This window comes from Arachis hypogaea, chromosome 15, assembly GCF_003086295.3.
Source record: "Arachis hypogaea cultivar Tifrunner chromosome 15, arahy.Tifrunner.gnm2.J5K5, whole genome shotgun sequence".
In the NCBI taxonomy this organism is placed as follows: Eukaryota; Viridiplantae; Streptophyta; class Magnoliopsida; order Fabales; family Fabaceae; genus Arachis; species Arachis hypogaea.
Genome location: NC_092050.1, coordinates 7,599,430 through 7,612,268, shown reverse-complemented (window position 1 = coordinate 7,612,268; position 12,839 = coordinate 7,599,430). Strand labels below are relative to the sequence as shown.

Genomic DNA, 12,839 nt, shown 5'->3' with positions numbered 1-12,839 from the left:
ATTGAAACCTTACAAAAAGGTATTTGAACTTCGAGGAGTGTTAGAAGGTCAAAAGATTTTGTAATTTGTAACTGTTAATTAATTATCATTAATATTTTTAGTGGTATAATATTATATCTAATAATATAAAATTGTTCACTTTTTTTTGTATAATTAATTATTGACAAAATTTTAATAAAACTGTTAGCGGCTAGACTTTCTTCTTGAACTTCAAGTCTAAACCCCAAATCCATCCGAGTATATCAAGTAACGCTTCAGAACATTAATATAATAATTTCTATTACTACATTTATTTATTTATTTATTTATTTTTTTGTCGGAGCATTGTGTTGTATCTATATCGTCTAATATAAAAACGGTAGCCTACCTAAAACTTCGCAGAATGTATTCCATTGCAAATATTCATTTTAATATACGTATTATTTTCTTAGTTCTTATTCCACCTTCGCAGTTACAACTTACAAGCAAGCTTTCAAATAAAATCCATAGGTTATCGAGCGGTCACGAACAATATTATTCCAACTTTGAGAAGCAAAAGCAAAAATGGTAACAAAGAACCAAAAGGCTAAAAGAGAGGTCAAAGGGTTAAGATATCTTCATTGTCATTGACTTGAATTTGGACAGGGCGGCGATTAGATTTTTCTGGGAACTTATATTATAAGTATTTTGCAACTTTCTTACCTTTCATGAATAAATATCTTATTATATGATGTTCACAAAGATTCATTTTATTATAGGAATTCACTTAAATGAGTTTTTTAAAAGATTTTTTTAGAATAAAAAATTCAAAAGAGCTCTTTGACGCTAAAACTTATCCATACACAAATAATATAAATTATTACAATTAGTAACGGATCCAGAAAATTTTGATAGTGAAAGTAAAATATATATAATATTATAATAATTTTTATAATAAAAATATTATGTTTACATAAAAAATTAGCTATCAAATTATCTATTATAAATTTGTGTATAAATACATATATCATTTAACTTATTTTTAATATGTATTTTGTATTTCAAAATTTATATTTTAAGATTTATTTTTTACAAGTGATTATTTTATGTCTACGTAACATAATTGTTGTTATAATTATATTTTGTTATTGTAAAATATGATTAGGTTTCAAAATATCTAATTATAAATTAAAATACTAAAATAGTAATTTAAATAATAACATATAATTTTAATTTTAATTTTTTATATTTCATATTTTGAAACCTTGATAATATAATTAAAATGTCTTTTTTTTGTATATGTTGTTAAACAATCATTTAAAACTCAACTTTCATACAAATTAGCTCTTGATGATATTCATAGTTAAAAAAGTTCATTCAATTAGTGTAGTTATTATGAAAAAAACTAAAGCTAATTTTAAAAGTGTTATGAAACCACTCATCCCAAAAGCTTAAGCTGATGGGAGAAGGTAACATTAATGGTTATATCTAACATTCCCCCTCAAACAAGAGCCTCTTTTTGGGTTTGTTTGATTTTGCATAGGCCTTCTTTTCTCTTTTATTTGCCTTATGCCACTTTTGGGGTTCACCAAGAATCGAACTCTTGACCTTTCGGACATAGAGCTCTGTTAGACATATAACCATTAATGTTACCTTCTCCCATCAGCTTAAGCTTTTGGGATGAGTGGTTTCATAACAAAAAGAACAAACACAAATGGATAGATAATATTCTTTCGAGTCGATCTCTAAGAAAGAACACCAATCTTATTTAAATTTGAAATTTGATAATTATAATGGACATCTAATATGAAGTTTTCAAATTGGCTATCAAGTGTTAAAAGTTGAATAAAAAATTATTGTGGGGTCAAATTTAATATTTAATAGGGGTAAATAAATATTATTATTATATACTATTCAATAAAATTCCAAATTATAGTGGGTGCACTTGCCCCCACATCCACATGAGTGGATCCGTCCTAAATTTACAATAATATAATAATTTTGTATTCAATACTAAATACATATATTTTATATATAATAATTAATTAATAATTAATTTTTTATATACATGTATTATCATTATTTTGTTTAAATATAAATTATCTTACTTTATATCTTTTTATATCTTTTATGAAAAGATGAAAAATCGTAACTTTTATTTAATATTTTTGTGTGTGATCATGTCAGTTTTATTTTCAAATTAAAGAACCCTATATATACTAAAAAGAAACATTAATGTTAGCTGAACATTTTTTTTATATTAGCTAAATCTAATCAAGTTGATTTAATAATTTATTAGGCTAACAAAAACTTGGTCACGGAACATTTTTACTAAATAAAATTATAAATAAAAAATACTTTAATTTGTTGTTACTTTTTTTAAAGTGAGGATATATAATGTTGCTTTAATAGTAAATTACTAAAAATAGTATGACTTGTTTTCCTGATAACTATTGCATCATTTTCATGTGTGCTTTTTGTTAGGAGTAGCCTATAAGTAGTTAGTAGTTAGTGGCTTGGCACCAATTCTGTTATCTGAGTTATCAATCAGTTAAGAATGTAGTTAGCAATATGATGAGCTGGCATCAGTTTGTTACAGTCTCACTATGCATAAATAGCATATCACAGCTCAGTTTAGAAATCACTTTTGTAATCCCAATTTCAAGAACTCTCTCTCAAATTCTGGAATTCTCTATGACTTTCACAACACTCTAACATCTTCTTCTACTTCGTTCTGTTTTTCATCTGGTTCTCTGATACCTTTCATGGTATCAGAGCATCCGGTTCTGATCCATGGACGACACCAGTGTCACCGTCACTTCCGCAGCAGCCTCCGCAACAACAACAAACAACGCAGTTCGCACATCTATCAACACTGTAGCCTTGAAGCTAGATGAGAATAATTTCATTCCATGGAAGCGCCAAGCCCTTGCGTTCATCAAATCCAACGGTCTCAAGGATCACCTGAACCAGAAGAAAATTCCATGCCGATACGCCTCTGAAGAAGACAGAATTGCAGATAATGAAACGCAAAAATTTCTGGAATGGGAGCAAGACGATCAATTTCTGATTTCGTGGTTCTTTGCATCGATTGATCCAGCCTTTTCAAGTCAGGTAACAAACTGTGAGTATGCGTATGAAATCTGGAATAACCTAGAGGAGTATTTTGCAAAAAGGTTGAAGTCGAAGGTGAAACAACTAAAGGCACAAATCAAAACTGTGAAACTACAAGGATCTGCAACCGAATACATGTCTAGGCTCAAGAAAATCACAAACGCTCTCTCTACCCTAGGATCACCACTTTTCAGTGAAGAATTTGTGGATGCAATTACTCAGGGACTCAACGAAGACTATAGCACGTTTATCATGATGATCTCAGCCAAAGCTGAAAGTGTCACTGAAAGCGAAGTTGAAGCTCAACTCCTAAGCCAGGAAGAACTAGTCGAGAGGTTCAAGAAAATAGAACTTGGCACTATCCAGGTCAACCTAACTCAAGGAGGAGAAAGTCACTCACAAGTAAGATCTCAACACTATCAGCATAAAGATCAGTCACCAATGTCGTACAACAGCCAATACAACAATTCACAATCTTACACCAACAGCTACAATCAAGGTAGAGGTCAACCCTTTTAATCCAGAGGAAGATTCAGAGGTAGAGGGTCCTATAGAGGTGGCAGATATGGTTTTCAACATAACAGAGTGGTGTGTCAGCTCTATGGACGGCCTGGTCACACGGTGCGGGAGTGCTATCACCGCTTCAATAAAAACTATCCAAATCCAAATGCTGCAGCCACAGTCACACATCCGGCACCTCCTTCAACTGCATTTCATCAGCCCCAGCCACCGCCGCAGGCTACGGCACTACTAGCTGCAGCACCACCTTCCACTCCATTAACAGACAAGGCCTGGTACCTAGATACGGGGGCTTCTCACCACCTGACCTTCGATGGGAACAATCTGATCACAGGCTCAGAGTATGAGGGCACAAATCAAGTATTCACAGGTAATGGCCAAGGTATGAACATTTTTAGTATTGGCAAAACTTCTCTAATTTCAGCCTCAAATCCTCATTCCTACTTTAAACTGCTCAATCTCCTTCATGTTCCTTCAATCTCCAAAAATCTCATTAGTGTAGCTAAATTTGCCTTTGACAACCAAGTCTTCTTTAAATTCTGGCCATTTGACTGCTTTGTGAAATCCCAGGAGACCAGGGAGACACTTCTCAAAGGCTCTCTTAGTCAAGGGTTATATCAATTTGATGATATTGGAGTCATGGCCAAAGCCACGCAAAATAATCCTACACCAAAATCTAGTACCACGAACCACATCAATAAGCCTACTGCACATACACTCAACCATTTAGCATCTACTAACTACAACACCATACACAACTCTACCTCAGAGTCAGAATCAGGAATGGAAAAATTCATGAAAACTGATGCTGTTTCTGCTGATAAGTCTCATGCTGCTCACACCACTGAAGTCCGTCCAACTACTGTGAATATTATGACTGAAAAGCCTGCAAGCAACTTAAGACCAGTTGAGGGTACTTCTAGAGTAAAACCAGTGTCTGTATTTGATGTTTGGCATAGAAAGCTAGGACATCCAGCCACACACATTGTACACAAAGTAATGAAATTGTGTAATATTGCTAGTAATGAATTCAATAAAAATGGTCCTCTTTCAATCATAAAAAATCTCTGTTGTGCATGCTATCATGGAAAACACCACAATTTACCTTTTTCTGATTCAACAACAACTTACTCTCAGCCTCTAGAACTAGTATTCTCAGATATTTGGGGACCAGCCCCCATGATCAGCAGTTCAGGATACAGATATTACATTGTTTTCATTGATGCAGCAACAAAGTACTCATGCATTTATCTTTTGCATAACAAGGCTCAAGCACGTCAAGCCTTTTTGCAATATAAATTGCTCTTTGAAAATAAAACAGGTTGTAAAATCAAAACACTACAGACAGATAATGGAAAGGAGTACACCTCTCATGCCTTCACAAAGACACTAATGCAACATGGGATTGCACATAGAATGAGCTGTCCCTACACTCATGAGCAAAATGGGAGCGCTGAACGAAAGCATAGACATATAACAGAAATGGGTCTCACTCTCCTATCCCAGGCCTCAATGCCGCTAAAATTTTGGGATGAAGCCTTTCTTACAGCCACTCACGTCATAAACCGACTGCCCTCACCTGTTACTCACCAAAAATCACCGTATGAGCTTATAAACAAGCAACTACCTGACTATACAGCTCTTAAGACCTTTGGCTGCTCCTGCTATCCCCAGCTAAGACACTATCAGCCCCACAAGTTTGCCTTTAAGACCTCAAAGTGCCTATTCCTTGGCTACTCACCCTTCCACAAAGGATACAAGTGCCTAACCCAAGCTGGTAAAATCCTGATCTCCAGACATATGATATTTGACGAGACTGAATTCCCCTTCCCTGTCCTATTTTCAAATTTTACCAATGACCAAAGCCCTACCTGTGCTGTACCACATCAGCCCCACACCACATCAACCCAGTTCTTTAGACCTGCTCCACACCCAACAGCCCCTGCCCTTCAGCTCACAGCGCAACAGCCTCAACCTAGCACCATTCCTCTTCCTTCACACTCACCCTGTTCCAACCCAGCAGCTAGTGCACCCTCACCAACTCCCCCTTCCAACTCTCACCCCTTAGAGCACACAACCAATACTACTAATGTTGATTCTTGTCCGTTATCTAATAATATAGATATTTGCTCTTCTACTGCTATGTTTCCCTCTTGTTTTGATGCAGGGTTAACTGAGACAAATGATCAGTCAGCACCCACTCGGACACATCCCATGATCACTAGGTCACGTGCAGGTATCTTCAAGCCAAAAGTGTATCATCTTCAACTCCAAAGTTCTTTACTGGACCTCACAGAGACTGAACCTGCCACGGTTGCTCAAGAACTATCCTCACCACACTGGAAGGCTGCCATGGATGAGGAATTTGGCGCGTTGATGAAGAACAATACCTAGCGATTGGTCCCTGAGACTACTGACATAAAAACAATTGGGTGCAAATGGGTGTTTCGGGTCAAACGGCAGGCTGATGGAAAGGTGCAAAAGTACAAGGCAATGTTGGTTGCAAAGGGTTTTCATCAGAGAGAAGGATTAGACTATGATCAGGTGTTCAGCCCAGTAGCTAAACCTGCTACTGTAAGGACAGTTCTCGCAGTTGCAATGACAAAGGGCTGGAAGGTCCGGCAGTTTGACTTTAACAATGCGTTCCTTAATGGGGACTTACATGAGACGGTCTATATGGTGCAGCCAGAAGGCTATGAGCACGGGTCTGGTGTGGTATGTAAACTAGAGAAGGCGCTCTATGGGCTGAAACAAGCCCCACGAGCCTGGTACCTCAAGCTCAGCAGCACCTTATTCAGCTTTGGGTTCACCAGTACAACCTCGGATCCATGTCTCTTTGTGCGTTCCTGCTCGATGTCCACCACTTATCTCCTGGCCTATGTAGATGACATTCTCATGACGGACACCAGCGCCACTGAAATTGAAAGCTTAATTCAACAGTTGCATGCGGTATTCACCCTCAAAGATCTAGGAGAAATGAGCTTCTTTCTCGGGGTCGAAGTGGTCAGGGACTCGCCGGATTCCCTTCTTCTCAAATAGTCCAAATACATCAAAGAGCTTCTAGGAAGAGCCAACATGCCAGATGCCAAACCAGTGCCAACTCCTATGCTCAGCAGTCCCAAGCTCATAGCAAGCATAGGATCACCCTTCGAAAATCCCTCATTATACAGATCTGTGGTAGGGGGTCTTCAGTATGCTACCATTACCAGACTTGAGATTGCTTATTCTGTTAGCAAGGTGTCCCAATACATGCATGCTCCATCAGATTTGCACTGGAAAGCAGTTAAGCGGATTCTTCGCTACCTAGCCGGGACAATTGATCTAGGGTTGCAGATCCACAAGAGCGACACCCTAAGAATCATGGCTTTCAGTGATTCTGACTGGGCCACAGACACTGATGATCGCAAGTCCATATCAGGATACTGTGTTTTTCTTGGCACGAATTTAGTTACCTGGTCGAGTAGGAAGCAGCGAACAGTCTCAAGGTTCAGCACGGAGGCTAAATTTTGAGCGTTAGCTGATGTTATGACAGACACAATTTGGTTGCAAAAGCTACTACTAGAGATGCGCTTACCACCTGGCCCAGCACCCACAATATTCTGTGACAACCAAAGCACAGTACTTATGACCCGAAATCCCAATCTCCATAGCCGATCAAAACATTTTGAGATAGATCTACACTTTGTACGGAACAGAGTAGTGCAGCAACTAGCTCATGTAGTTCACATACCCTCACAAGATCAACTTGCGGATATACTGACTAAGCCACTGTCGCAGGCAGCTTTCCACAGTCTCAGGCCAAAGCTTCGAGTTGCCACAGACACACCAAGACCTCCCATAAGTTCAAGGGAGGATTTCAGTGAGGCTATACCAGGGAAGCAACACCCCTCATGTTAAGGGAGGATGTTAGGAGTAGCCTATAGGCAGTTAGTAGTTAGTGGCTTGGCACTAATTCTGTTATCTGAGTTGTCAATCAGTTAGGAATGTGGTTAGCAATATGGTGAGCTGGCATCAGTTTGTTACAGCCCTCACTATGCATAAATAGCAGATCACAACTCAGTTTAGAAATCACTTCTGTAACCCCAATTTCAAGAACTCTCTCTCAAATTCTGGAATTCTCTATGACTCTCACAAAACACTCTAGCATCTTCTTCTACTTTGTTCTGTTTTTTATCTGGTTCTCTGATACCTTTCACTTTCGATAATATAAAAGAGAAAATTGAAATATATTTCAAGCATATAGTCAAAATTGGTTTAAAAATAAAATTGAAATATATCTAAATTTTTTGAATTATTAAAAACCAAATAAAAGATAAAAAATACATTAAAACTAAATGCAAACATCGAGTACAAATTAAAAGACATACATATTTGTCCCTTCATTTTACATTATAGATGTAGTAGAAGTGTAGAACTTCATATAATAACTTTAACTAGGATCTCGCGTTAATGTTTTCGAATAAAAAATCCTAGTTGCAAATTGCTCACGCAACCTACACATAGTTTCTAAGGGAATTTTCTTTGGCATGGTAAGTCCTTTATCTTCGGTCATATCAATTTTTTGAGATGTTATTCGTTTCCACTGAAAACATTGAATCAATAAGCCTAAAGTCAATGTGACAGTACGTTGTGCCAAATTTATTCCTGGACAAGCTCTTCTTCCCATTCCAAATGTAAGTAGATTATTTGCTTCACCTTCTTTTTCAAACCTCTCAGGCTTAAATTGTGTAGAGTCGTCACTCCACACTTTGGGATCTCTATGAATAGCCCAAGCATTCACTAATACTATTGTGTTTTGTGGTACCTTATATCCTTCTAGGGTGCTATCTTCAGAAGAGTAATGTGGTAGCAATAATGGTGCTGCAGGATGCAATCGAAATGTCTCATTGACAATGTTTTGAAGGTAAGGGAGTCTTGTGTTTGTAATGTCAGATTCGTCAACAATGCGATCTTCTCCAATTTGTGTCTCTATTTCTTTTCTTGCCTTTTCTATTATTTCTGGATGGTTTAATAAATTAGACATTGCCCATTCTAAAGTAACAGCTGATGTATCTGTTCCAGCGGATACCATAACCTACAAGTCCAAATTATAGAACGACCAATTATGTTTTGTTAGGAACAGACATATATGTTTAATTTATTATGTGAAGATTTAAATATATATTTACGGTCCATGTTTTTTTTAGTAAAGATAGGAGACTTGAACTCGCAACCTCTTAATTAAGTATGCCATTTGAGTTATAACTCGTTGGCATGTTAGTTGTGAAGATGTGATAGGAACACAATGAACCGCAAAATTAAAGTAGTAGTATAAAATAAACTAATATTAAATTAAACATTTCTATTGTTATAATTTTTTTCCGATATTTACTAGTAAAAAAATTTAGATAATTAATATTTTTATCTTACTTTTAATCAACATTAATTAACTGCTCATTTTTTACACTAAAACCCTCTAACATTTCGCATAATAAAATTTAGCTAATACATACTTTTTAAAACATATTAAAGCTATTAATTAAAAAAATTACAAAATAAATACTAAATTTAAATTTTAAAGTATCTGCATATATTTATTAAAATAAATTTTGTAAAAATTATTGATAATAATTTTAACTTAAAAAATATATATTAACTAAACCCTTAATAATAGACACCATAAACAAACAAAAATAAATCATTGTCAATATGTGGAGCCTCCATACCATACTCAAATTATATGGGACCACGTAATAAGTGATAGGCAAACTCGTTGGCCCCTTTTAATTTAACGCCGAATTTGCAAAATTGTTTTTCAAAATAAATATTAAATATTAAAAAATTATTTATTTTTATATTTTAAAAGTAAAATAAACTTTATTCGTCCTGCTAAAAATTTTTTAAATTTTATTTTATTTAATTTTATTTTAAAAATTTTTAATTTGTATTAAATATATTGATAATTAATTTTTTTTTTTAAATTTATGATCAATCTAACAACGAGTATATTACGTATCGGAAATGTCTGGTAACCAAAGAAAATTAGCCAAAAACAGCCATAACTTACCTTATTTAGCATTCATTAATTGTTGCGACAATTAATGAATGGCAAGTTCTGGCTGTTTTTTTTTTTCTTCCTAGCATTACCCATTACGTATACACTAAAATCAGTAACTAAAATTAGTCATTAGTATAAAATACATATTAGAATATAAATACACATTAAAAATAAATCAAATTATACACATATTTATACACAAATATATTAATAATTAATTTTAGTAGCTAATTTTAGTATACGAATAACATTTTTAATCTAACAATAATGCAGAATACCAGTTTATTTGTATTAAATATTATTTTTATAAAATTATTGCTAATTTGGTTCTTAACTTTTAAAAAATTAATTATTATAAATATATTTGATACAAATTAAAAAAAAATTAAAACGAAATTGAAACAAAATAAAATTTTAAAATATTTTTAAAATTTTATCCTGTAATTTATTTTTAATAAATTAGCCACCATCATTTAGGCATAATGATAATTCCCTAAATGTTATTGACGAAAGATGATGATGATTTCTCAATGGACAAATTTGGGTAATGTTAGGTAACTAATAATAATGTTAGGTAATTAATAATTTTTTTAATAACATGAATAATTATCAATTAAATTAAAATATATTATATTTTTAAATTATTCATCTAAATATTAATATTAAAATAATTATCCGCACATCTAATAAAATAAATATTTGATATATTCATTGTTTACATTGTTTAATATTTTGATTCTCTACTTATACTTTTCCATCTAATAAATGGTTGGATAAAGACATTTTATATGTACGAAGCACTTTAAGCAATGAATAATAGAAGAAAGATAGAGGAAGCAATTAATTACCAGAATAAGTCCTTTGATAATTTGATCCGTATAATATTGAGGGTGGGAGTGTTGCAGAGTTAAAAGATGATCAATCATGGTGTTAGTGTTCCTCATGCCACTGCGATGCTCATCAATGAGACCTTGTAAGAAAGAATCAATTCTCTTACTAATCCTCTTTAACCTTTTCTCTAAATCATCAAGACGAAACCAACGAAGCAGAGCTATGAAATCTCCGGGGTTATCTGCTGCTGCCAAAACCATCAACTCCTTGATAATCTCCCTGAATAGCTTTGCTTCTTCAACATCAGTGACGTCACAATCATCACCGTAGTATCTTTTTCCAGAAACCATCCTCATGATAGTGTTGTACGCCATTTCCGAGAACATGGAACTTAGCTCCACTCTGGCAAAGTCATCGTCGTTGGTGGAAGCTTTCAGAGCCAGCTTTTGCACAAGCCTCATGATCTCGTCTCTTCGGATCTCCAAGAACGAGTCGATTCGATGCGTCGAGAGAACCTCCGTGGCCACGATGCGACGGAGGTTGCGCCAGTGGTCGCCGTAGGGAGAAGACACCAGGGTTGTGTAGTTGTAGGCGATGTACTTTCCAACGAGAAAGTAAGGGCGGTTTGCGAGGACGATGTCGTTTTTGGAGAAGCATTCTTGCGCTGCCGTTTGTGATGAAACGACAACCACAAGGCGGGAGCCGAACCAGAGGGAAAAGACTTTGCCATACTTTTGTGACAGCTCATTCAAGCATCGGTGTAATGGTTGTTTGAGTTGGTGGAGGTTTCCGACTATGGGAAGATAAGGTGGAGCTGGAGGAAGGTTTTTGGATTTTCTTGACCGGAAGAAGAAAAGGTTGAGAGCCACAAGAGAGATAACAGAGATGATGACAAGGAAGAAATAATAGAGGTGGATTGACATGATAGAATATAATAGAGGTGGATTCGACAAGCCACAAGGAAAATGGATGTTGAAAGAGACAACACTGCTGAAGGCACCGTGTATATTCAATAGGATCTGCCAGCACTAATTAAGACTAGGAGTGAAGTCAACTTTAAGTAACTGGTTAAAAAACAGGTTCGTGTCAAAAAAAAAAATAATTTTCCATTATTTTAGATTTTTTTATATTCAAATTTTCTAAAATTTATAAGAAAAATAATAAAAATGTAAATAGATATGTAAAATAATTTTAATTAAGATTAATTAATTTTAATATATTTTAATTTTTTTAATACTACTTTAGTTGTCATAAAAAATATCAGTTGCGGATAGGGCTGGAAGTGAGTCAAGTCAGCTCATGAGCCAGTTCGAACTCGACTCATTAATAGTTAGATAAGCTAAACTCGTGAGCTGGTGAGTCAAGCTTGAGCTTGGAATTGAACTCATAAATTAAATGAACTGAACTTGAGCTTGGATAAGCTCAACTCATTAGCTCGTGAACGGACTCGATTTTATATATATATGTATATATTAACGATCTTAATAATTTAAAAATAATAATTTATTGATAGATAAACAATATATAAAATTGATATTTTTTTTAAATATTTTTTAAAATACATAAGTTATAATTTATTGATATAGAATTATAGACTATGTTCATATTATTTGAGTCCGCTCGTGAACTTTTGGTGAACCAAGTTTGAGCTTAAGAAATAAACTCCATTGTTAACGAGCCGAGTCATGAGCCAAGCTCAATTTTTGTGAGTCGAGCTTGAGTTTGGTCTAGCTCAACTCAACTCGGCATACTTCAAATCCTAGTTGCGGACGACTTAGTGACATTCTAGTAGAAAAAATCAACGAATCAAGACAATTTTAATAGTGATACGTCCCTTATACCTCGGCTAACAATTCAAATAATAACAAACCGAATAATATAGGAGTAATAACAATAAAATTGGTTCCGAAATACTATCAGTCAAAGATTATCAACAAGCCATTACTAAAGAAAACAGTACCAGTACCCCTACCTAGAATCACGAACAAATTCAAAAGATCAGTATACAAAATCGTCTATATAAGCAAAGATATAACCTCAGAAAAGACAGGTTCCACAAAAGGCTTATTTATATATTTAGTAACATCTCATTTAAGCATTTTTTTTACTTGAGCATCGGAGTATCTTTTGCAAGTATTTCCGCCGCGGTGTTCAAGCCAGGCTGACGTATAGCTCCCCGGAACAAGCGACGCATTGCTCGGAAGGAATCACTATAACTCGGCAGTTTCACATAGAACGGAACATTTGACGCCCACTGTGGGGCCGAACATAGAAACCCCACTGAATTTAACACTCTTTTAGCTTTACACTCTCTTTTTGCAGGATTACTAATCCTCATATATGGCTGATAACGGGGTCCAACAACCCACGCAAGCCAAAC

The 12,839-nt window shown here is 34.9% G+C and overlaps 1 protein-coding gene across 1 annotated transcript; it reads right to left on the bottom strand.

Moving 5' to 3' along the window:
- Positions 1 to 7,865: 7,865 nt before the first annotated feature.
- LOC112748463 (cytochrome P450 81E8) lies at positions 7,866 to 11,971 on the bottom strand. Its single transcript, XM_025796696.3, has 2 exons — positions 10,477 to 11,971; positions 7,866 to 8,665 (listed from the first exon to the last, which is right to left on the bottom strand). Exons 1-2 carry the CDS (start codon positions 11,380 to 11,382, stop codon positions 8,021 to 8,023), a joined length of 1,551 nt encoding a protein of 516 aa, XP_025652481.1. The 5' UTR covers positions 11,383 to 11,971; the 3' UTR covers positions 7,866 to 8,020.
- Between the last annotated feature and the right edge of the window lie 868 nt (positions 11,972 to 12,839).